This window comes from Plecotus auritus (genome assembly GCF_963455305.1).
Source record: "Plecotus auritus genome assembly, chromosome: 10".
Taxonomy (NCBI): Eukaryota; Metazoa; Chordata; class Mammalia; order Chiroptera; family Vespertilionidae; genus Plecotus; species Plecotus auritus.
This window is the reverse complement of record NC_137785.1, coordinates 19972995-19993727: the sequence shown is the minus strand read 5'-3', so window position 1 is coordinate 19993727 and position 20733 is coordinate 19972995. Positions and strand designations below refer to the sequence as shown.

Here is a 20733-nt window from a genome sequence, read left to right as displayed (position 1 = left end):
TGAAGATGTCAGGTGCGGGAGGAAACTGGCTCAAAGACACCATGCAGTAACGCACAGGCAAACACGAAGGGAGCTGCCCTGACGGCTTGGAGCGTCTGGGAGCTGGACGCCGATAACAATGAAAAGGGAGGTGGTATTTGGGGATGGCAATGGCGAGGGGGGTACGGGGGAGAACGCAGGGGGCGGGGGTGATCACCGCCAGGCTCCGGGTGTGGCCTCCTAGAGGCTGCCAAAGTCTCCGGCTTCCAGGTTCCCACAGTTTGTCCACGCCCTACTTGGGGCCCAAGGCGCTGTCTCCGCCCCCCCGAAAGTGAGAGACTGAAGAGAGTGTGTCCCTCACACCAGCCGGCGGCGGTGGTCTGGGAGAAAGAAATCTGGCGGCGGGGAGAGAATCCTGCCGGTAGGCAAGGGTGGGGAGCTAGCTGCCCCGCCTCCCCCCACCTGACTTAGTTGGGAAGAGAGCTGCCCTACGGCGTGGAGCGTCTGGGAGTTGGGGAAGGAGCCAACCTGCGGAGATGGAGGCGACCGGCACCTGGGCGCTGCTGCTGCTGCTGCTGTTGCTGCTGCTGCTGCCGCTGGCGCTGCCCGCAACCCGGACCCGAGGTCGCCTGCCCCCCGGGCCCGCGCCGCTGCCGCTGCTGGGCAACCTCCTGCAGCTCCGGCCTGGGGCGCTGTACTTGGGGCTCTTGCGGGTGAGGAGCGGTGGGATGCCCTGGCTAGGGGCTGGGGGGGGGGGGGGGCGGGGGGGGCCCAGGAGAGGGAGGGGGCTGCGAGGAGAGAAACGTGCCGGGCAGAGAGGTCTTCGGGTGTTCTAGGGAGGAGGCCAGCACGGGATCCCAGGCAGGGGGCCGCGGTGTCCTGGGGTGGGGCGGGAGCAGGGATCCAGGACCGGGCGTTGCCTGGGGAGAGATGGGGCAGAATTGTGGAGTGGGCGAGGAGCAGGGAAGCGGGATCCTGTAGCAGGGGTCCCAGGGCAGAGGAGCCTTCAGAATCCTGGGGCGGAGGGGGAGCGGGCAGGGAAGCTGGGAGCCAGGAGAGACGCTGATAGTGTGATGGTGTTGGGTTTGTCCCCAAGGGTGGAACAGCTGGGGAGATACCGGTGAGCTCTCCCAAGGACGGGCAAAGAGGAAGGGGACCCTGGAGGAAGTGGAGGCAGAGGCTGGAGGGTTCCAGGAATCTGCCTGCAGAGCATAGAGGGGTGGAGGTGAGGGGTAGGTGGAGCTGAGAGCTCCTGGGACAGAGAAGGGTAGGAGAGCAAGAAAGAAGGTGAGGCAGTCCCAGCCTTTGGGGGTGGGGAGTGGGTGGAAGAAGCCAGAGGCTCCCCATTCCACAGGAATCTGGGCGCCTTCCAGGCATTGGGGGGTGGCGGTGTCCTGAGAGGGATGGTAGATGCTCAGCAGTATGTGCTTCAGAATTTGAGGATTTAGCAGTGACAGAAAAGGGTGGCTGCGTTGTGGGTGCGGAGAGTTGAGGAGCTATGGGAGGCCAAAGCGGCAGCTACCCATTTCTGCTGCCTCACACCTGAACTGGGAGGGGAGGGGAGGGTTCTGGGTTGTCCCCAAGTCAGAAGTTAGGCTCTGCAGGAGGTGAGAGGATAGCGGCTAGCCAGGGTTGCTGGGAGAGTTTGCAGACCTGGGGGAAGGTGGGTAGTTTCTAGCAGGTGGCCCATCCAGCGACAGGGGCCATGATGGAGACTTGGAGACTGGAACCAGCACCACCCCCTTTTCTCTCCCTGCCCCCAGCTGAGTAAGAAGTATGGACCGGTGTTCACCGTGCACCTGGGACCCTGGCGGCGCGTGGTGGTCCTGGTTGGGCACAAGGCTGTGCAGGAGGCCCTGGGAGGTCAGGCTGAGGAGTTCAGTGGGCGGGGGATGTTGGCAACACTGGACCCCACCTTTGACGGCCATGGTGAGTCATGAGTGGAGCCTGCTTCCGCCTGCGTGTGACCTTCCTGCAGGGCTTAGTGTCCCTGGACCTCTGTTTCCTCGTCCATAAAATGGAATGATAATAGTGCCTGTACACAGGGTTGCAGTGAGGATTGAATGAGGCCTGGGCTTTGCACAAAGCAAGCATTTGGTAGTCACCAGTGTGCGGTAGGGTTATCTCTGGTCCAGGTGAAATCCCCAGGGCTGGGAGGGAGGGGCAAACTTTCAAGGCACTAGGCATTAACTGATGTGTAAACACCAAAGGTAGAAACTATTATCTGTGCTGAGACTGAACGCCAGAGTCCCGCCCAGCAGTGACTAAACAGCCGGTCTGGCCTGGCTCCCCCACAGAGCCTCACCCGTGGGGAGACAGACCTGTCACCAGAAAGTGACAGTCTGGAGAGGTCAGGAATGAGGGAGGGGCTGGCAGAGGGGTCAGGGCCAGGATGGGGGAAGCCCTGGGACTCTAGGAATAGGAGGAGGCTCTTGACCCAGCCTGCTTGCTGAGGGTGTCCAAGGTGTCTTCCTGAAAGGTTGGGAATCTGAGCGGAGACTCACAGAATGAGTGGGAAAGGTGTTCCTGGTGGGGACCAGCTAGCACAAAAGCATGGAAGTGAGAAGTGTTCACCCATTCAGCTGACAAGTTTTCATTATGCACTGGGTACTGGGGACACAGAGGTAACTGAGATAGATGAGGTATCCGGTCTGACAGTGTGAGGGGAGAATGGGGAGAATGGGAGAAATCTGGGAAGGCTTCTCAGAGGAGATGACATTTGAGTTGAGACATGAAGGATAAATGGAGTTAGTTCAGGGAGGAAGGAGAGCTGAGTGATCCAGGCAGGGGGAACAGGCACAGAGGGGGAATCCTGACACCTCTGAGGAAGTGAGAGAAGGCAGTGGGATTGCAGTGGGATGAGTAATGAAACTGAAGTTAGTAGTGTCTAGTTGTGCAGGGCCTGAGTCCTGCCACCGCGTTTGGGCTTTGGGCTTTCTGGAGGAGCGATAGATATTAAGCAGGGAAAGGGTACAGAGTTAGAAAGGTCCCTGATTGCTGTGTGGGAGCCCAGGGAGGGGACTGGGCTGGATCATGGCTGGGCCTTGGGGTTGGAAGGGAGGGGGGCGTGGAAAGGAATCCATAGCTCCAAACAGGGGTGGGGGTGGCGGGGCTAAGAACAGGGAGGAGGAGAGATGCTGAGGCCAGTTGGGGACACAGTGGAGGGGTGGGAGGGCGGGGGACACCTGGGAGGAGGCATCCAAGAGGCCATTACAGGCCAGAATTCTACAAGCAGGAACACTGAGCTCAGAGCAGGGACGGGTCGATCCAGGGCAGGTCTCTGAGATGAGGGAGGAAAACTGCCACTCCATCCTCTTCCCTCCCTGTTCAACCTCCAGACAATGTGAGGCAGGGACCACACAGTGCTCCATAAACTTTAATGGAAGGAAGGACGAAGAGGAAGGAAGGATACAAGTATGGGTGGGTGAAAAGAGGAGTAAAAAGAGGAAGGAAGGAAGGAAGGAAGGAAGGAAGGAAGGAAGGAAGGAAGGAAGGAAAAAAGGAAGGAAGGAAGGAAGGAAGGAAGGAAGGAAGGAAGGAAGGAAGGAAGGAAGGAAGGAGTCTTCACTCACCTGGTTGATCACAGAGCAGGAGCCTGGATGATCCCAGTTACCAACTTTTCAGGAAAATGTCACCCCTGCCCCAAGGACAGGTATTTATTAAGCACCCACTGAGTCCTTATCACTGGACTCCGTAGATGTGGACTCAGGACAGGCCCGAAGAACCCCCTCTGGGCACTTCACTGGGAGGAAGGGGTAGTCCTAGGGAATGGAGAGAGGGGCCAGTCCCTCCTTGAGTCTAGCCTTCCGTGCAGGGGTTCTCTTCTCCAATGGGGAGCGGTGGAGGCAGCTGAGGAGATTTACCCTGCTCGCTCTGCGGGACCTGGGCATGGGGAAGCGAGAAGGTGAGGAGCTGATCCAGGCTGAGACCCGGTGTCTGGTGGAGGCCTTCCAGGGAACGGCAGGTGAGCAGGGCAGGGGCAGCCCAGGGTCCCTGGGGTCCTGAGTGAGTGTGGGGAGGACCCTCCCAAGATGGCTGGGCTGGGGCTCTATGCACCTCCACCTCTAGCTCCTCCTTTACCTCTGTCACTGTCCTGCTCTCTCCCTGAGAGAGTCTCTGTGTCCCTGGTATCGTCACATCACTTTTCTGCCTCTTTCTCTCTCCACTTGTTTTTCTCTCCTGTAAATTTCTCTGTCTCTCTCCTTGCCTGTTTGTCTGTGTCCCTATTTGTCTCTTTCTCTCTGTCCTTGTCTGTTTCTCTGTCCCTGTCTGTCTGTCTCTGTCTCAATGCCTTTCTCTTGGTGGTTGTCTCTGGCCCCCAGGGCGTCGGTCCTCTCCGATTCCATCACAACACTCCTCCTTGCCCCCTCCCCACCAGGACAGCCATTTGACCCCTCCCTGCTGCTGGCCCAGGCCACCTCCAACATTGTCTGCTCCCTCACCGTGGGCCTCCGTTTCCCCTACGAGGATGAGGAGTTCCAGGCTGTGGTCCAGGCTGCTGGTGGCATCCTGCTGAGGATCAGCTCCCCTTGGGGCCAGGTAAGCAGTGAGACCCCTCTCCAACCACTTTCCCCAAACGTTCCTGCCTACCTCTTCCAGGTAACCCCCAGAACACCCCATCCACCTGCCCCTCCACCTTGATGCAGGGCCAGGCCCCATGGAAACAGCTGCCCTTCTCCCCACAGACCTATGAGATGTTCTCCTGGCTCCTGCAGCACCTCCCAGGCTCCCGAACCCAGCTCCTCGGCCATGTGGGCACCCTGGCCACCTTCGCCATTGAGCAGGTGCAGCGGCACCAGGGGAGCCTGGACCCCTCAGGCCCTGCACGTGATGTTGTGGATGCCTTCCTGCTGAAGATGGCAAAGGTGGGGGAAGGTGGAGGTTTGGAGGCGCTCCTGAATGGGGATGGCGGCCTGGCTGCCTGCCACCCAGGTGTGTCTGTGCATGTGTGTGTACATCTCCCCTTTATGGTGCATTGTTCTCTCTGCCTCTCCCCACCCCACTTCATGAGTATCTGAGTCTCCTGCATTTCTCCTTTCTCCTCCCTCCAACCTCACCCCCATGCCCAGTGACCTGCCACTAGCAATGGCCACCATTGCTTCACCCCACTCCCCACCCCTGCTCCCCCTACCCACACAGGACACTTCCTGAGACTTAGTCATTTCCTTATGAAACCTTGCATTAGCCAATCATACTAATAAAGTCTGCTTTATTAATTATATAAGAACAATTTATTATTATGTGAGAAAATGAAAATCCAGGGAACTCCTGTGGAAATAACTAAACTTTGGAATTATGGGAGCTATTCAGGGCCACATCCTTTGAATAAATGCAGCCACCTTGTTCATGGAGAGAGAATTTTTTCTTATCTGTGTGGCCCCAATTCTTTTTTATTTTTTTAAATTAAAAAAATAATTGTAGTAAAATATACATAACATAAAATTCACCATCTTAACCATTTTTGAGTGTAGAGTTCACTAGTGTTAAGTGTGTTTATATTGTTGTGCAACCAAATACTCCTTCCAACTTGTAAAGCTGAAGTGCTATCCTCTCAACATCGCCCCATTCCCCCGGCCCCAGCTCCTGGCAAGCACCAATCTATTTTCTGTCTTTATTAATTTGCCTTCTCTGGGTGCCTCATGTAAGTGGAACCATACAGTATTAGACCTTTTGAACTACTTTATTTCATTTAGCAAGATGTCCTCAGGTTCATCTATGTTGTAGCAAATGATGGGATTTCCTTTCTTTTTTTTTTTTTGTATATTTTTATTGATTTCAGAGAGAAAGGTAGAGGGAGAGAGAGATTAGAAACATCAATAATGAGAGAGAATCATCAATTGGCTGCCTTTTGCACACCCCACACTGGGGATCAAGCCCACAACCCAGGCATGTGCCCTGACCAGGAACTGAACTGTGAGCTCCTGGTTCATAGGTAGATGCTCCAACACTGAGCCACACTAGCTGGGCAAGGGATATCCTTTCTTTTTAAGGCGGAATCATATTCCATTGTATGGATAGACCACATTTCATGTATGCATTCATCCAGTGAGAGGCACTTGGCTTACGTCCACCTTTTAGCTATTGTGGCTCACACCACTGTGAATAATCTCTTCGAGACCCTGCTTTCAATCCTTTTGGAGATAAGTCCAGAAGTGGAATTGCTGGATCATGTTGTTATTCTATTTGAAGTTTTTTGAGAAACTGCGATACCATTTTCCAGAGCAGCTGCACCATTTTACATTCTCACCAATGGCGACAGTGGTTCCCATTTCCCCACGTCCCACCAACACTCATCATTTTCTGTTTGCGTGTTTATGGTGGTCATTCTCTTTCATTTTTAAAAACATTCCAACCAGACAGAATCATATCAAGAGCCCACATCCTGGCTTTTCCAAACATTTATTTAAACTCCTTGACAAAACTTGAACTTGCTGTGCTACCCCAAGCCCAGCTGGGCAGCCCCCGCCACCTGCAGGTTGTGTTCTCTGAGCCCCTCTGCCCGGTTTCTTCCAGGAGGAACGTGATTCAAACACAGAATTCACTGACAAGAACTTGTTGATGACCGTCATTTATCTGCTGTTCGCGGGGACGGTGACCATCAGCACCACGGTCCGCTACACCCTCCTGCTCCTGCTGAAATACCCTCAGGTCCAAGGTAGGAGCCTTTTCTGGCAGCCAGGCCCTGGTAACAGAAGTGAGAGCTGGAGAGGAAGAGTGTCCAGGAGAGCGGACAGTCTGAGCCAGAGCCTGGAGGTGACCACGAGCCTGGCATCTGGGGTGTCCGAGAAGCGGAGGGACTGCTGGCTGTCGAATGAGGCGTAGTGAGGAATGAGGCAGGAGATGTCTCGGGGCCTTGTCCCTTAATCCTGGGCAATGGGGATCCATGGAAGGATGTTGAGCAGGGGGAGGTGGGGTCAAATTAGCATTTTAGAAAAATTCTTTGGGCTTCCATGAAGTAGGAGGGAAGCCTGGGTGGGAGAGGACAGGGCTGGGTCAAGCTGTGGGGAGAAAAGAAGGGGCCAAGTAGGCAGGTGGCAGAGAAAGATGGGGAGGGAGACATCCAGAGACAGACCCAGGGCTCTGGCCAGGGGCCTGGGGGTCCAGGGGGCTACCCCAAGATGGGAACAGAAAGGATGAGAGACTGTCTCAGGGAAGACACTGAGGCTAGTTTGGGGCACCTTGAGTGTGAGGGGCCTGGGACTACCTATGAGGAGGCACCCAGGAGGGTTGGTATAGGAGATGAAAAACAAGTTGGGGTCCTGAGAGCACAGGCAGGAACTGAAGCTGGGATGGTGAGGAGCAGTATAGGGCTGGTAATAAGCCCCAAGGAGCCCTGACCGGTATGGCTCAGTGGATAGAGCATTGGCCTGCAGACTGAAGGGTCCCAGGTTCAATTCCAGTCAAGGGCATGTACCTTGGTTGCGGGCACATCCCCAGTAGGGAGTGTGCAGGAGGCAGCTGATCGATGTTTCTCTCTCATCGATGTTTCTAACTCTCTATCCCTCTCCCTTCCTCTCTGTAAAAAGTCAATAAAATATATGAAAAAAACAACAACACACTTTATTAAAAAAAAAAAAAAAATCCCCAAGGAACCCCAGCGTCTCACGTTGGCCAGGTAAATGCTGTTGAGCCAGTGGGGTGGGCTGACCTGGAAGATGGAACCTGGGGTCCGGTGGCCTTGGTGGAATAGAGTCAGCTGTGATTTCAGCGCTCTGGGCCTCAGTTTCCTCATTTGGGAAATGGGGATAGATACTGGTTCCCAGCTCACAGAATTGCTGAGGGAGTTAAGACAGGAGAGAAGCAACGCCCAGCACACAGGATGTGTGGGACCCAGGCTCAGGGAGGGCTGGGGGGGGGGGCTTTTCCTCTTACCCACCAGCCTCATCCCTAACCACAGCTGCTCAAGAAGATGGGGCTTCCAGGGAGAGGCCCCTACCCCTCCTCTGACCTCCAGTCCTCCTCTTGCGGGCAGAACGCGTGCACGAGGAACTGACAAGGGAGCTGGGTGCTGGCCGGGCGCCAGGCCTGGAGGACAGAGCTCGCCTCCCATACACGGACGCGGTTCTGCATGAGGCTCAGCGGCTGCTGGCGCTGGTGCCCATGGGGATACCCCGAGCCCTCACGAGGACCACCTGCTTCCGAGGGTACACCTTGCCCCAGGTGGGTCTGCCGTGCAGCCATGCCCAGTGGTATATCTGCCTTAGGCCTAAGTCTATTGTTATCTGTGTCTCTCTGACTTTTTCTGGATCTTGGTCTTTCTCTTTCTGTATCTTTCTCCTCTCTTCTCCTTCTCCTCCTCCTCCTCCCCATCTCAGTTCCTGTCCCTTCACTAGAGAGCAACTTGGAGCCAGCATCACCAGGGGGCGATGTCTCCTCAGAAACCTAAGGTTCCTTCTGACTGCTTCCTTCTTTTTTTTTTTTTTTTAAATATATTTTATTGATTTTTTACAGAGAGGAAGGGAGAGGGATAGAGAGTTAGAAACATCAATGAGAGAGACGTCAATCAGCTGCCTCCTGCACACCTCCTACTGAGGATGTGCCCGCAACCAAGGTACGTGCCCTTGACCGGAATCGAACCTGGGACCTTTCAGTCCGCAGGCTGACTCTCTGAGCCAAACCGGTTTCGGCAAACTGCTTCCTTCTTGAGCTTCATTGTGGTAGAATCAATCCTTGGCAGTTGCAATCCAGTCTTTTATCTGGGACCTTGGGCAAATCACTTCCCCCTCTGAGCCTCCATCTATCCCTCTTCTAAATTGGGAAAGGTAATAGTATTAACCAGGATTGCAAGGAATCTTATGAGGCTATGCTTGTAAAGCACCAATGTGGCTCTCGGTACCTGGAGGGTGGCAGTCTTGTGCATGAGGCAGCAGCAGGGACTATTGTTAACACAGTGACTGTGCAATGACAACCACTATTGATGGTGACAACAGCAATAATGATTGAGGACCTGCTCTGTGCCAGGTGTTTAAATTTCAAAGCAATCCTACACCACTAACATGCCCATCTTACAGATGAGAAAACTGAGGCCTTGAACGGTTAGAAGAGCCCAAGCTAGAGCTCAGTGGATAAGAGCATCGGCCTGCGGACTGAAGGGTCCCAGGTTTGATTCTGGCCAAGGGGACATGCCTAGGTTGTGGGCTCGATCCCTCAGTGGGGGGCGTGCAGGAGGCAGCTGATTGATGGTTCTCTCTCATCATTGATGTTTCTATGTCTCTATCCCTCTCCTTTCCTCTCTAAGATCAATAAAAATATATTTTTTATAAAAAGGTTAGAAGACTTGCCAGGCTCACCCAGCCCACAAGTGGTCAGAGAAAGATATTACCCAACCCTATGCTTTAACCACTGCTATCTGCCTTTCTCTTATTTTAATAGCAATAGCATGACCCTATCTTTTCCTGTAGTCCCCTCACCTTCCCAACTCAGAGCCCATTAGCTAGAGTTCCTAGCAATGGAAGTCCCTTGCTCTCCTCACTCCCTACCTTCCTTCACCCTCCAACACAGTCCTGGGAACATGGCAACTCTGATCTCAGCTGAAGGGGCTGCCACCCTCCCTGAACTTGGGCAGAGGGAGCCTCTGTAGACAGCCCTCACCCACCTGCCCTTGCCTTCACCTCCAGAAGACCAGAGTGGCAAAAAGCTGGCCTCCAGGCCTCCAGAATCACAGCATACCTCAAAGTTTAAAACAATCCTATATTCCTATATAATAAAAGGCTAATATGCAAATCGACCCAAGGGTGGAATGACTGGTCGATACCACCAGAGGGCAAACACTCAACGGAGGAGCTGCCCCCTGGTGGTCAGTGCACTTCCACAGGGGGAGTGCCGCTCAGCCAGAAGCTGGGCTCACAGTGGGGAGCTGGCCTAAACTGGCAGTCGGACATCTCCTGAGGGCTCCCAGACTGGGAGAGGGCGCAGGCAGGGCTGAGGAACGCCCCCACCCCCAAATGCACAAATCTCGTGCACCAGGCCTCTACTTTAAAAACAACAAGCTCTGGCCCTAGCCGGTTTGGCTCAGTGAATAGAACATTGGCCTACAGACTGAAGGGTCCCTGGTTCAATTCCCAGTCAGGGCACATGCTTGGGTTGCAGGCTCAATCCCCCATAGTGGGTGTGCAGAAGGCAGCTGATTAATGATTCTCCCTCATCATTGATATTTTTAACTCTCTCTCCCTCTCCTTTCCTCTCTGAAATCAATAAAATACGTATTAAAAAAATAAAAATAGCCCTGGCTGGTTTGGCTTAGTGGATAGAGCGTTAGCCTGTGGAATTGAGGGTCCCGGGTTCGATTCCAGTCAAGGGCACATGCTCAGGTTGCAGGCTCGATCCCCAGTGGGGGGTATGCAGGAGGCAGCCGATCGATGATTCTCTCATATCATTCATGTCTCTGTCTCTATCTCCCTCTCCCTTCCTCTCTGAAATCAATAAAAATATAATAAATAAATAAATAAATATAACAAGCTGTGCTGTGTCAAATGTTGCCTTGGGCAAGTTGCTGAAGTTCCTTGGGCCTCAGTTTTCCCATCTTTAAAATGGGGATCATATTAGTAACTTCCTCCCAGGCTTGTTAAAACATATAGTGAGTTTATATGTGCGCTTGTGTGTGTGTAAGCGGAAGACATGTACCTATTACATGTGAGGTAATATACATAAAATGCTTAATCAACTGCTTGGCCCATAATAAGCTTGTTACATGTCGATGCTATTACATTTTGTGAACTGGTGTCTGCGACAGTGCAGCTTCCTGTGCTCTGCCGCCCAGAACCTGGGTGGTGAGAGGTATTTGCAGTTCTGTTATGATTTCCCCTCAGGGCACTGAGGTCTTCCCCCTTCTGGGCTCTGTCCTGCATGACCCCGAAGTCTTCACACAGCCAGAGGAGTTCAACCCAGACCGATTTCTGGATGCAGATGGAAGGTTCAAGAAGCAGGAGGCATTCCTGCCCTTCTCCTTAGGTATCTACTGGGCCAGTTCCTGCCACCCACTGGCTGGGTGTGAGGAGGCTAGCCCAGCCCCATCTCCCTCTCCCCTCCAGGGAAGCGGGTCTGCCCTGGGGAGGGCCTGGCACGAGCGGAGCTGTTCCTTCTCGTCACCGCCATCCTGCAGGCCTTCTCCCTGGAGAGCCCGTGCCCAGTGGGCGCCGTGAGTCTCCAGCCAGCTGTCAGTGGCCTTTTCAACATCCCTCCAACCTTCCAGCTGCAAGTTCGGCCCCGCTGACCTCCATCCCACCCCATCGCGTGGAACAAATGAAGAAGAGGGTATGGGAGGTAGCAGCCTCGACCTTGGGCCTGGACATGACTGTGACCAGAGCCATGTCTACACCACGGGAAACCACATTCACACACCTGTAGTTGTTTTTGAGAGTCAGTCACACAGATACTTGTCCACAGGGCCACACTCACTGAACCACACACCCATACACAACCACAAGGCAACTCAGCCACGCAAGCTTTCTATAGACATAAACTTAGTCTTTCTGGAGTCATAACCACATGCCCAGATAACCCACCAACGTGCATACAACGTAAGTCCCCTGGACTCACAACCCATGTAGGGGAGTTCAGCTGCCACCTCTTCACTCATCACACTTAACAGTACCACCGTCTCTAGGAGCCTGGGGCAGGGAGCATGCACCTTCCTGGGTCATGTCACCTTGCAGAGAGACTGTCCTCAGCCCTCGAGGAACCACACCTTATGCAGGCACGTGACTCACCAGCCACGTGCTCCCAACCACTGGACCACACAGCCAGCTCACACCTGGCCTTGTCCTGACTCCCAGATATCTTCCTGCTGAGACAGTCACACCCTGGCCTTCACACCTTCAGCCTTCAAGGACCCTTCCAAGCACCCTGATCCCCAAATTCTCCCAAATACAAACATACCCCCATTGTGCAGTTACACAGAGCTGGAACCAAGTAAACTAGGACACATGGGGACCCTCGGACCAGGTTATATAACCATGTTGAAAGGCTCTCCTGCCCCCTCAACACACACTGACCCACCATCCCTACTCAAAGTCCCACGTAGAAACGGGGGAAGGGGCTAGAGGAACAAGTGGGGGACAGATTCCAACTCCCCGTGTCAGGGAAGAGACCAGATCTGCTGGCCTTGTGACTCGAAGGTCCCTGATTTGTAATAAAAGTTTGTTTCTGGCCTGTGGTCCAGCCCCGTGGCAGAGCCTGGTGTGTGTGTGACAGAGTCTGACATTGTGAGTAAGGGGCGGGGATGGGGGCGTCCACCCCTCCCTGGAGGCTGGGCGGGAGCTGAAAAACATGGTCCCCGCCCACCCTGGCTGTTGACATCAGTACCAGATGTGGGGAGGAGGGGCCTGTCCTGGGCTTACTTCCCGGGAGGCTGAGGGGGGTGGGGAGAAGGTAACCGCCGAACAGCTGGCCTGGACCCTGGACGGGGTGGGCCTCAGCCAGGGAAAGCCTGAAAATGGCCCATCCAATCCCTGCGAACTCCCATCCAAAAGCAGATTCTGGAACACAAACCCTGACCCTACTTCCGCTCTTTTAAACCCCTTTCCTCCTGCCTTCTTTAAGAAACCAGAAGCATCGTTTTATTTGTTAGTTAGTAAGGAAGTTTTCAAACACAGAAGTAGACGAGTACAATCAGCCATCTCATTTAATAACCATCCCCTTCCTGCTTTCTATTTCATCCACTTTTCTGCTAGTTTTATGACAATTTTCAAAATTCCAAATTCCAGTAAAGCCGAGGGAATTATTGGGGAACTGCCATGTGCCCCTGGATTCAGTTTGCTTTAGTACATTTCTCTCCACCTGTCCATCCAGCTCATTTTTCTAGGAATTTCAAAGTAACTTGCCAACAGTTTATCTGACCCCTGAATGCTTTAGCAATGCATGTATCATTAAAGTTTTTTTAAAATTTATTGATTTTAAAGTAAGAGAGGACATCGACTTGTTGTTCCACTTATCCATGCATTCATTGATTAATTCTTGGATGTGCCCTGACCTGGCATCAAACCCGCAGCCTCGGTGTATTGAGACAATGCTCTAACCGACTGAGCTACCCAGCCAGGGCCTAAAGTTTTGCATTTGGGTTTTTTTTCCCCTGATGTAATCACTTTATTTTTTGGCTTAAGTTCTATAGAGGTAGCCCAGAACAGTGATACGATGAGATTGGAATCAGATCCTAACTTTGCCACTTTCCAGCTGATCACAGCCTGACTGAAGCTGTAGCATCTGAGAGATGTATTAAATTTCAAAAAAGAAATGTGAAAAATTGTGGGACTTAATAGAAACAAAATACCAGCTAAGTTCTGGGATGTTACTAGTACTATTACTGCGTTTTAATATGTCAGTGCTGTGGGCAAAAAAAGGGACCACATACTAAACCTGATAAGCTCAAGGGAGGCCTGCATGATGGCCTTGTAAACACAGACTGAAAGTAACCACAAAGGACAGTGTGAACATAATTCCTAACTGAAAGCAGGTCATGGCCCGTAGCCTGTCCTGGGCCTGTAGCTTCTTTGACAAAGGTCAACCTTTCCTTAAGTGAGCCTGTCTTTTTGCATCTAAGGCAACATACCTTTGAAATGTTAGAGTAATCTTTCCCAGACCCCTCAGGGCACACCCAAGGAACCAGAGCTGAGAGCCCAGAAGCCCCTGTTATCTTGTTCTTCCACATACCATCTCTATGCGCTGTAACTGCTCACTACCCTGTAAAAGAAGCAGGCATCCGTTCTACTTTTCATCCAGTCTCAGAGATCCCCCTGCTCCACCCTGCCACCCCTACTTCCGCCTTTGCTTTCTCCCATCCCCTAAATCCACCACCAATAGATTTCATGTAACCCACCCTACACCTCCTCCTCTGATTCTAAGGTATAACATAAGCTGCAAAACTGCCATTCTCTGGAGCTTTTCTCAGTCTGTTGAGATTTTGATTCCCTGCAATTGTCATCAAATACACTCATAAAAATTCTTTACAGGTTTGGATGTGTCTCACATCAACAGTGCGATGTGAAAAGGAATGAATGATGTTTAATGTTTCCTCCTTTTAAATGAAAGCGATGACTTGCTTTCTTTTGCACTCAAAATTCACATCCAGGGAAGCATGGGGTCAGGAATACTAACAAACTTCTTTCTGCAAGGAAGGATGGACCTTGAACTGCATCAGTGTGAAAGGTGATACGCGTTATGTTGGTTTTAGTTTGGGCGTGTGTGGTAAAATATGCATCACAATACCATTTTAACCTTTGGTGTACAATTCAGTGGCATGATATACATTTATAATGTATCTGTATCCAAAATTTCATCCGCAACAAAGAGGCTTAACTTTTTTTTTTTTTAATATATTTCACTGATTTTTTACAGAGAGGAAGGGAGAGGGATAGAGAACCAGAAACATCGATGAGAGAGAAACATCGATCAGCTGCCTCCTGCACACTCCCTACTGGGTATGTGCCTGCAACCAAGGTACATGCCCTTGACCGGAATCGAACCTGGGACCCTTGAGTCCGCAGGCCGACCCTCTATCCACTGAGCCAAACCGGTCAGGGCGAGGCTTAACTTTTTAAAACAATAACTCCCCCCTTTAAATTTTGCTTTTCAAAAGTTACAACCACAGGCGCTCTCCCTCAGGACACATGCCCAGGTTGCCATTCCCTTCCCTCAGTCCTTCCCCCACAGCCACACATCCCCCAGCCTCTAAGGGACCTCACTGAGGTGAGGCCTGCAACCAGGGGAGCCATGGGCAGCAGCACCTCTTCCAGGGCTCACCCCCTGAACGTGTCTCCAAGGCCCGCTTTTCTCTGACTTCCCAGGGAGCCAAAGCAGCCCAGCCTAGCTCCCCTGTTGCTTCTTCCACGCCCTTCCTTGTTCCACAGTCCTACGTATGATTTTGCTGCCATCAATAAATTCTTACTTGCTTTTCTACAAAAAGAAGAAAAGGTTACAACCGCAATACCTATTTTTACACCCCTCACTGTTAGCAGCTCTTCAGTGTCCGTGTTCATGTTTCCCTGGCAATCTCCTAAATGTATTTATAACTGGGTGTGTTCAAACAAAGACCCAAAGCCTCACCATACAGTGCCTTCGTTTAAACCCTCTTACATCTTTGAAATCTGCAACCATTCTCTAACATTTTGTGTGCCACTTTTTGTTTGTTTGTTTCAGAGAGGAAGGGAGAGATAGAAAACATCAATGATGAAAGAGAATCATTGATCAGCTGCCTCCTGCAGGCCCTATACTGGGAATTGAGCCTAAAACCCAGGCATGTGCCCTAGCCAGGAATCGAACCCTGACCTCCTGATTCACAGGTCGACGCTCAACCACTATTAGTAAGCCACACCTGCCAGGCACCACTTATTTCTTGAAGAAATGTGTCCTTTGCCCTGTACAATTTTTCTTTTTCTTTTTATTTATTTTATTTTTTTATTTTTAAATTTTTATTAAGGTATTATATGTGTACATATCTTACCATTGCCCCCCCCACCCCACTCCCATACATGCCCTCACCCCCCAATGTTTTGCATCTGTTGGTTATTCTTATATGCATGCATATAAGTCCTTCGGTTGATCTCTTATTTCCCCCACCTCTCCCTAACCTTCCCACTGTAATTTGACAGTCTGTATTTTTTTTTATTTTAGAGAAAGAAGAAAAGAGAGGGAAAGGGAAAGAGAGAGAGAGAAACATTGACGTGAGAATGAAACATCAATTGGTTGCCTCCCACACGTGTCCTGACTGAGAAAGGAACCCACAACCTAGGTATGTGCCCTGACCAGGAGTCGAACCCACAACCTTTAGGAGGTCATGGTTCAATTCCCGATCAGGACACAACCTTTTGGTGCACAAGACGATGCTCCAACCAACCGAGCCACACTGGCCAGGGCTGTACAACTTTTCATATCCTAGACTTGGCTGATGGCATTTTTGTGGTGCTACTCAAGATATCCTTCCATTCCCAGGAATCCCCTATAAACTGGGACTTAGGTCAGATTCTGGCTCATTCTGTCAAGAGCTTCTTCCTGGAGGTGCTGACCCATTCTTGGAGCATCAAATCACACTAAACAGTGGTCCTTGTAGTGCATCCAGGCCCTGATCTCTCTGGTAGAAAGTTTTCTGTCAACCTTTCACTTACTGGCCTTGGCAGAGGGACCCTTTAAAACCAAATCGAGCCCGGCTGGCATGGCTCAGTGATAGAGCATTGACATGTAAACCAGGAGGTCATGGTTCAATTCCCAATCAGGGCACATGCTCCCTCTCCCTTCCTTTCTGAAATCAATAAATACATATATAGTTCTAAAAAATCGAATCAGGTGTCTCTCTCTATTCAGAGCCACCCAGTTGGCAAGCCTGGTGCTTTGTTGCTGGGGGTCTACATGGGTACAGCCACTATGAAACACAGTATGAATTTCTTCAAAACAATTAAATATAGAATTACCCTATGACCCAGAATCCCACTTCTGGGTATATACCTAAAAGAAAAGAAATCAGTGTCTCAAAGAGATAGCTGGACCCCCATGTTCATGGCAGCATTATTCACAACCTAAATGTTGCTCTATGAACGGATAAAGAAAATGGGATATACACTTGACTCTTGAACAATACAGGGGTTAAGTGTGCCACCACCCCACCCTACACACACACACACACACACACACACACACACACACACACACAGTCAGAAATCCTCACAGAGCCCTGGCTGGTTTGGCTCAGTGGTAAGAGTTTCTGCCTGTAGACTGAAGGGTCCAGGTTCTATTCCGGTCAAGGGCACGTACCTAGGTTGCAAGCTCAATCCTCAGCCCTGGTCGGGGCACATGTGGGAGGCAACCAATCGATGTGTCACTCTCACATTGATGTTTCTCTCCCTGTCTCTCCCACGCCCTTCCACTCTCTCTAAAAATCAATGAAAGAAATATCCTCCAGAGAAGTGGTTGCCAACCTTTCAGACCTCACGGACCACCAGTTGGCGACCGCTGCTCCAGAAGATTAACCCCCCAAAAAAGAAAGTCCTGATATAACTTTTTGTCGCTGTTAACCCTCACCCTCCTCCGCTATTTTTCACTGCGCTTGGTGCATCCTGATAAGTGCTTATCTGGTTGTTGTTTCTCTTCCTCTTGAGATATGAGCTCACTGTGGAATCTCCAGCCCCTGGCACAGGGAGCATTTCTACCCACTTATCCATCTCATTTTTTAAGGGATTTGGAAGTAAATTGTGCCCTAGCCAGTTTGGCTCAGTGGAGAGAGTGTTGACCCACAGACTGGAGAGCTGAGGATTCAATTCCAGTCAAGGGCATGTACCTCAATTCCAGGCTCAATCCCTGGCCCAGTCGGGGCATGTGCAGGAGGCAACCAATCAATAAGTCTCTTACATGGATGTTTCTCTCTTTGTGTCTCCTCCAGCCCCTTCTATTCCACTCTCTCTAAAAATCAATGGGAAAATATCCTTGGGTGAGGATTAAAAAAACAAAACAAAAAACAAAGAAAGTAAATTGCAAGCACATGGTAAGTGCTCAGCAAATAGTTCTGTAACTGGACAATCAATGGGTCCGGGCTGCCTGTCACTACTGGAGCCAATTAAGCAGAGACGGGGTTGAATCATATATGAGTGTTTATTCTAATACTGCCAGCAATATGGGAGAGCAGCAGGTCATCCACAAAAATCTGCTCTGCAACCCCCTATAAGCCAACTGCTTACTAGAGTAAGACAAAGATTACGTGGGGAAGTAGGGATTACAGGCATGGGGAAGTGGGCTATGCAGGCTGGGGTAGGACTCCATTGTTTGGGCAACAAGGTTGTTAATCTTTCCATGATAATAGGCAGTTCTTGAATGAGAATGGCTCCAAAGTTGATTCCCAGGTCCAAGGTTGACTCCCAGGTCCTGGGAGCTTACAACTCCCAGCCAGGTCAGAATGACCTTTCTTTAACCAACACAAGGCAATAGTGGTTAACAGAGCATGATAATATTTCCCATAACCATAGCTAGTCCCCAATATTCTATCTTTGCCCCTAACAGTTCTTGAGTGAACAAACAGATATTCGAGTTGGTCATGCACACAGCCAGGTCCACTGAGCCCTAGATATGTAGGTCTCCTGACCATATTCAAACAGGTGGGTAGACGTTTACACATATTTGCATCCCCAAAATGCCACAATAATGAATTGGCCACTTTATGGCAAGACGTTTACAGGGTAGTGGAGATGCAGTGGTCACCAGGATAGATCCAGTCCCTGCTCCCCCCCAGAGCCCACAGACCAGTAGGAGGAGACAGATATGAGACACATAGTCACACTAATAAATATATAAAATAAATATACAGCAGTCCCCCCTTACCCACAGGGGATATGTTCCAAGACCTTCAGTAGATGCCTAGAACCACCAATAGTACTGATCCCTGTATAGACTGTGTTTTTTCCTATACATACATAGCTATGACAACATTTAATTGATAAATTAGGCGCAGTAAGAGATTAACAACAGTAAGTAATAATAAAATGGAGCAATCATAACACTGTACTGTAATAAAATTATGTGAATACTTTCGCTCTCTAACAGATCTGATAACCCACAGCTATTAAGTGTCTACTGGGTGGGGAGTATACACAGCATAGATACGCTAGACAAAGGGATGATTCACGTCCCAGGGACCACACCAGATTTCATCAATCCACTCACAATAACATGCAATTTAAAACATGTTAATTGTTTATTTCTAGAATTTTCTATTAATATTTTCCGGCTGTGGTTGACCGCGTGTAACTGAGACTAGGAAAGTGGAACCATGGATAATGGAAGACTACTGTGTCATGGCAACCCATGCAGTGTTGTTAGAGAAAAGGACAGAGTGTTGTGAGTGAAGAGTGGGACCTAGATTAGACTGGGAAGGGCCAGACCATGATACAATGGAGAGGGGATGCTGAGATGTGGCTGAAGCATATGTAGGGGTTGGGGACAAAAGTCTGCAAGAGGATGCCTCAAGCCTTCCATCAAAGGAAAGAAGTCTGGGGACAGGAGAGGAGGGTCAGTAGACATGAGGGGACCTAAAGCGAGCTGTCTGGAGTTTTATCTTGAAAGGTTTGGAGAAAAGGAGGGAAAGGGTGATTTGGGATTGAGACACACTCCTCTTGCTGTGAGCAAGTTAGAGGAAGGAAGAGTGGAGGCAGGAAGACCAGGGAGGAGGCCAGAGCAGAGGTGTCAGGGAGAGAACAGGCAGGGCCAGGTGGGGGAAAGGTTTGTGAAGCTGAGTCCTCCATGGGACTAGGTAAGTTACTGTCAGGTGAGGGGGTTCAAGAGAACCCTGAAAGTCAGGCTTGGGCGGCAGGATGGATGCTAAGGCCATCACTGAAATAGGATGCAAATGAGACAGCTCAGGGAAGCTGATGGTGAAGAGCCCTGAGTGCCAGGCTAGGGAGCTGGGAGCTCGCCCTGAGGGCAGTAAGGAGCTAAGGTCAAGCTGGGAAGGCACAGGGTTGGATGAGAATCTCTGAAACATCCCTCTGGTGGCTGAATGGGAGATGCTTTGGAGAGAGCAAGAATGGAGGCAAGGAGGTCAGGGAGGAGGCCAGGACAGGGGGCCGGTGAGAAAGGATGGGGCTGCATTCAGACGGGAGGAGGGGCAGATGGGAAACATCAGCAGGCTGAAAGGACAGGACTTGGTGATGAGCTGTAGGGATAACAACACACAGAAGCTTTAAGGGCAGAGAGATGGCTGCCCAACTCCCCCCCCCTCACCCCCCCCCCCAGAAATGCAGGCTTACAGAGACCTCCATGTGCAAAATACATAGGGGCATAGAGATGGACAGGCAGCAGAACCCACACACAGGCACCACGTCTGCAAGGACCATAATGCAAGTGCACAGAGAAACAAACAGATGGCATGCCAAAAATAAAGGGCACCTGGTCAGCCGTCCTCATCATGTGCAAAGAAGAACTGCACGTGCGCTGGACCAGGATATCCTCCCTCCGTTTATTCCCATCTTACAGATGGACAAATTGAGGCCTAGAGGGGCCAGTCACTTCTAAGATCACCAGTTCCTGGTAGGGCTGGGATTCCAGCCCAACTCTTCAGGCACCCTCCCTGAGGTGTTCCCACAGGACACCCTGGGGTCTTGTTCCTTTTTTTAAAATAGATTCTTTTTTTTTAATTTTATTGATTTTTAGAGAGAGGAAGTGAGAGAGACAGACACACACAGAGAGAGAGAAACACCGATGTGAGAGAAAAACATTGATTGACTGCCTCCACGTGCCATGACCGGGGAGGGAACCCGCAACCTAGGCATGTGCCTTGACCAGGAATAGAACCCACCACCGCTTGGTACAAGATGATGCTGATGCTCCAACCAACAGAGCCACACGGGCCAGGGCGGGTCCTGTTTCTGTGCCCAGGTGGGTCTCTTGGGCAGGAGGCTCCACATCTCCCTGAGTGTACTCCGGATGCCACCCAGCAGGTGTTCTGCAGGTTCTGGTTTCCAAGGTTTCTCCAGGAATGGAGTTCCTGACCTGGCTTGTCTTCTGAGTATGTCCCATGGGCTGGCAGCTGCCCCTGCATGTCTCCTCCTGCCCCAGCCTCTGTGTGTTGATGACATCTGACTGTGAGTGTGTGTGTGTGTGTGTGTGTGAGTGTGTGAGTGTGTGTGTGTGTGTGTGTGTGTGTGTGTGTGTGTCCTTGGAAGAGGGGTGAGGGGGAGAGGAAGAGGAGGAGGAGGGAGAGGAGGGGGAGGGGGAGGAGGGGGAAGGGAGAGAGGGGGAGGAGGGAGAGGGGGAGGAGGGGGAGAGGGAGGAGGGGGAGAG

At 51.1% G+C, this 20733-nt stretch overlaps 1 protein-coding gene across 2 annotated transcripts; it reads left to right on the top strand.

Annotated features, from left to right (window-relative positions):
- Nucleotides 1-312: 312 nt before the first annotated feature.
- CYP2S1 (cytochrome P450 family 2 subfamily S member 1) lies at nucleotides 313-12145 on the top strand. Of its 2 annotated transcripts, none has more exons than XM_080644475.1 (9): nucleotides 313-692; nucleotides 1743-1908; nucleotides 3794-3943; nucleotides 4358-4518; nucleotides 4665-4844; nucleotides 6493-6634; nucleotides 7952-8139; nucleotides 10788-10929; nucleotides 11010-12145. In XM_080644475.1, exons 1-9 carry the CDS (start codon nucleotides 516-518, stop codon nucleotides 11189-11191), a joined length of 1488 nt encoding a protein of 495 aa, XP_080500601.1. In that variant the 5' UTR covers nucleotides 313-515; the 3' UTR covers nucleotides 11192-12145. The 2 variants fall into 2 exon arrangements, with proteins under 2 accessions (XP_080500601.1, XP_080500600.1); XM_080644474.1 differs by having other exon boundaries at nucleotides 315-692; nucleotides 11081-12140.
- The last annotated feature ends 8588 nt before the right edge of the window (nucleotides 12146-20733 follow it).

Coding starts and splice junctions, on each gene's coding strand:
- CYP2S1 (XM_080644474.1), top strand. CDS start 516: ATGGAGGCGACCGGCACCTGGGCGCTGCTGCTGCTGCTGCTGTTGCTG. Junction 3,944..4,357: donor GGCCTTCCAGGGAACGGCAG/GTGAGCAGGGCA, acceptor CCTCCCCACCAG/GACAGCCATTTGACCCCTCC. Junction 4,519..4,664: donor TCAGCTCCCCTTGGGGCCAG/GTAAGCAGTGAG, acceptor TTCTCCCCACAG/ACCTATGAGATGTTCTCCTG.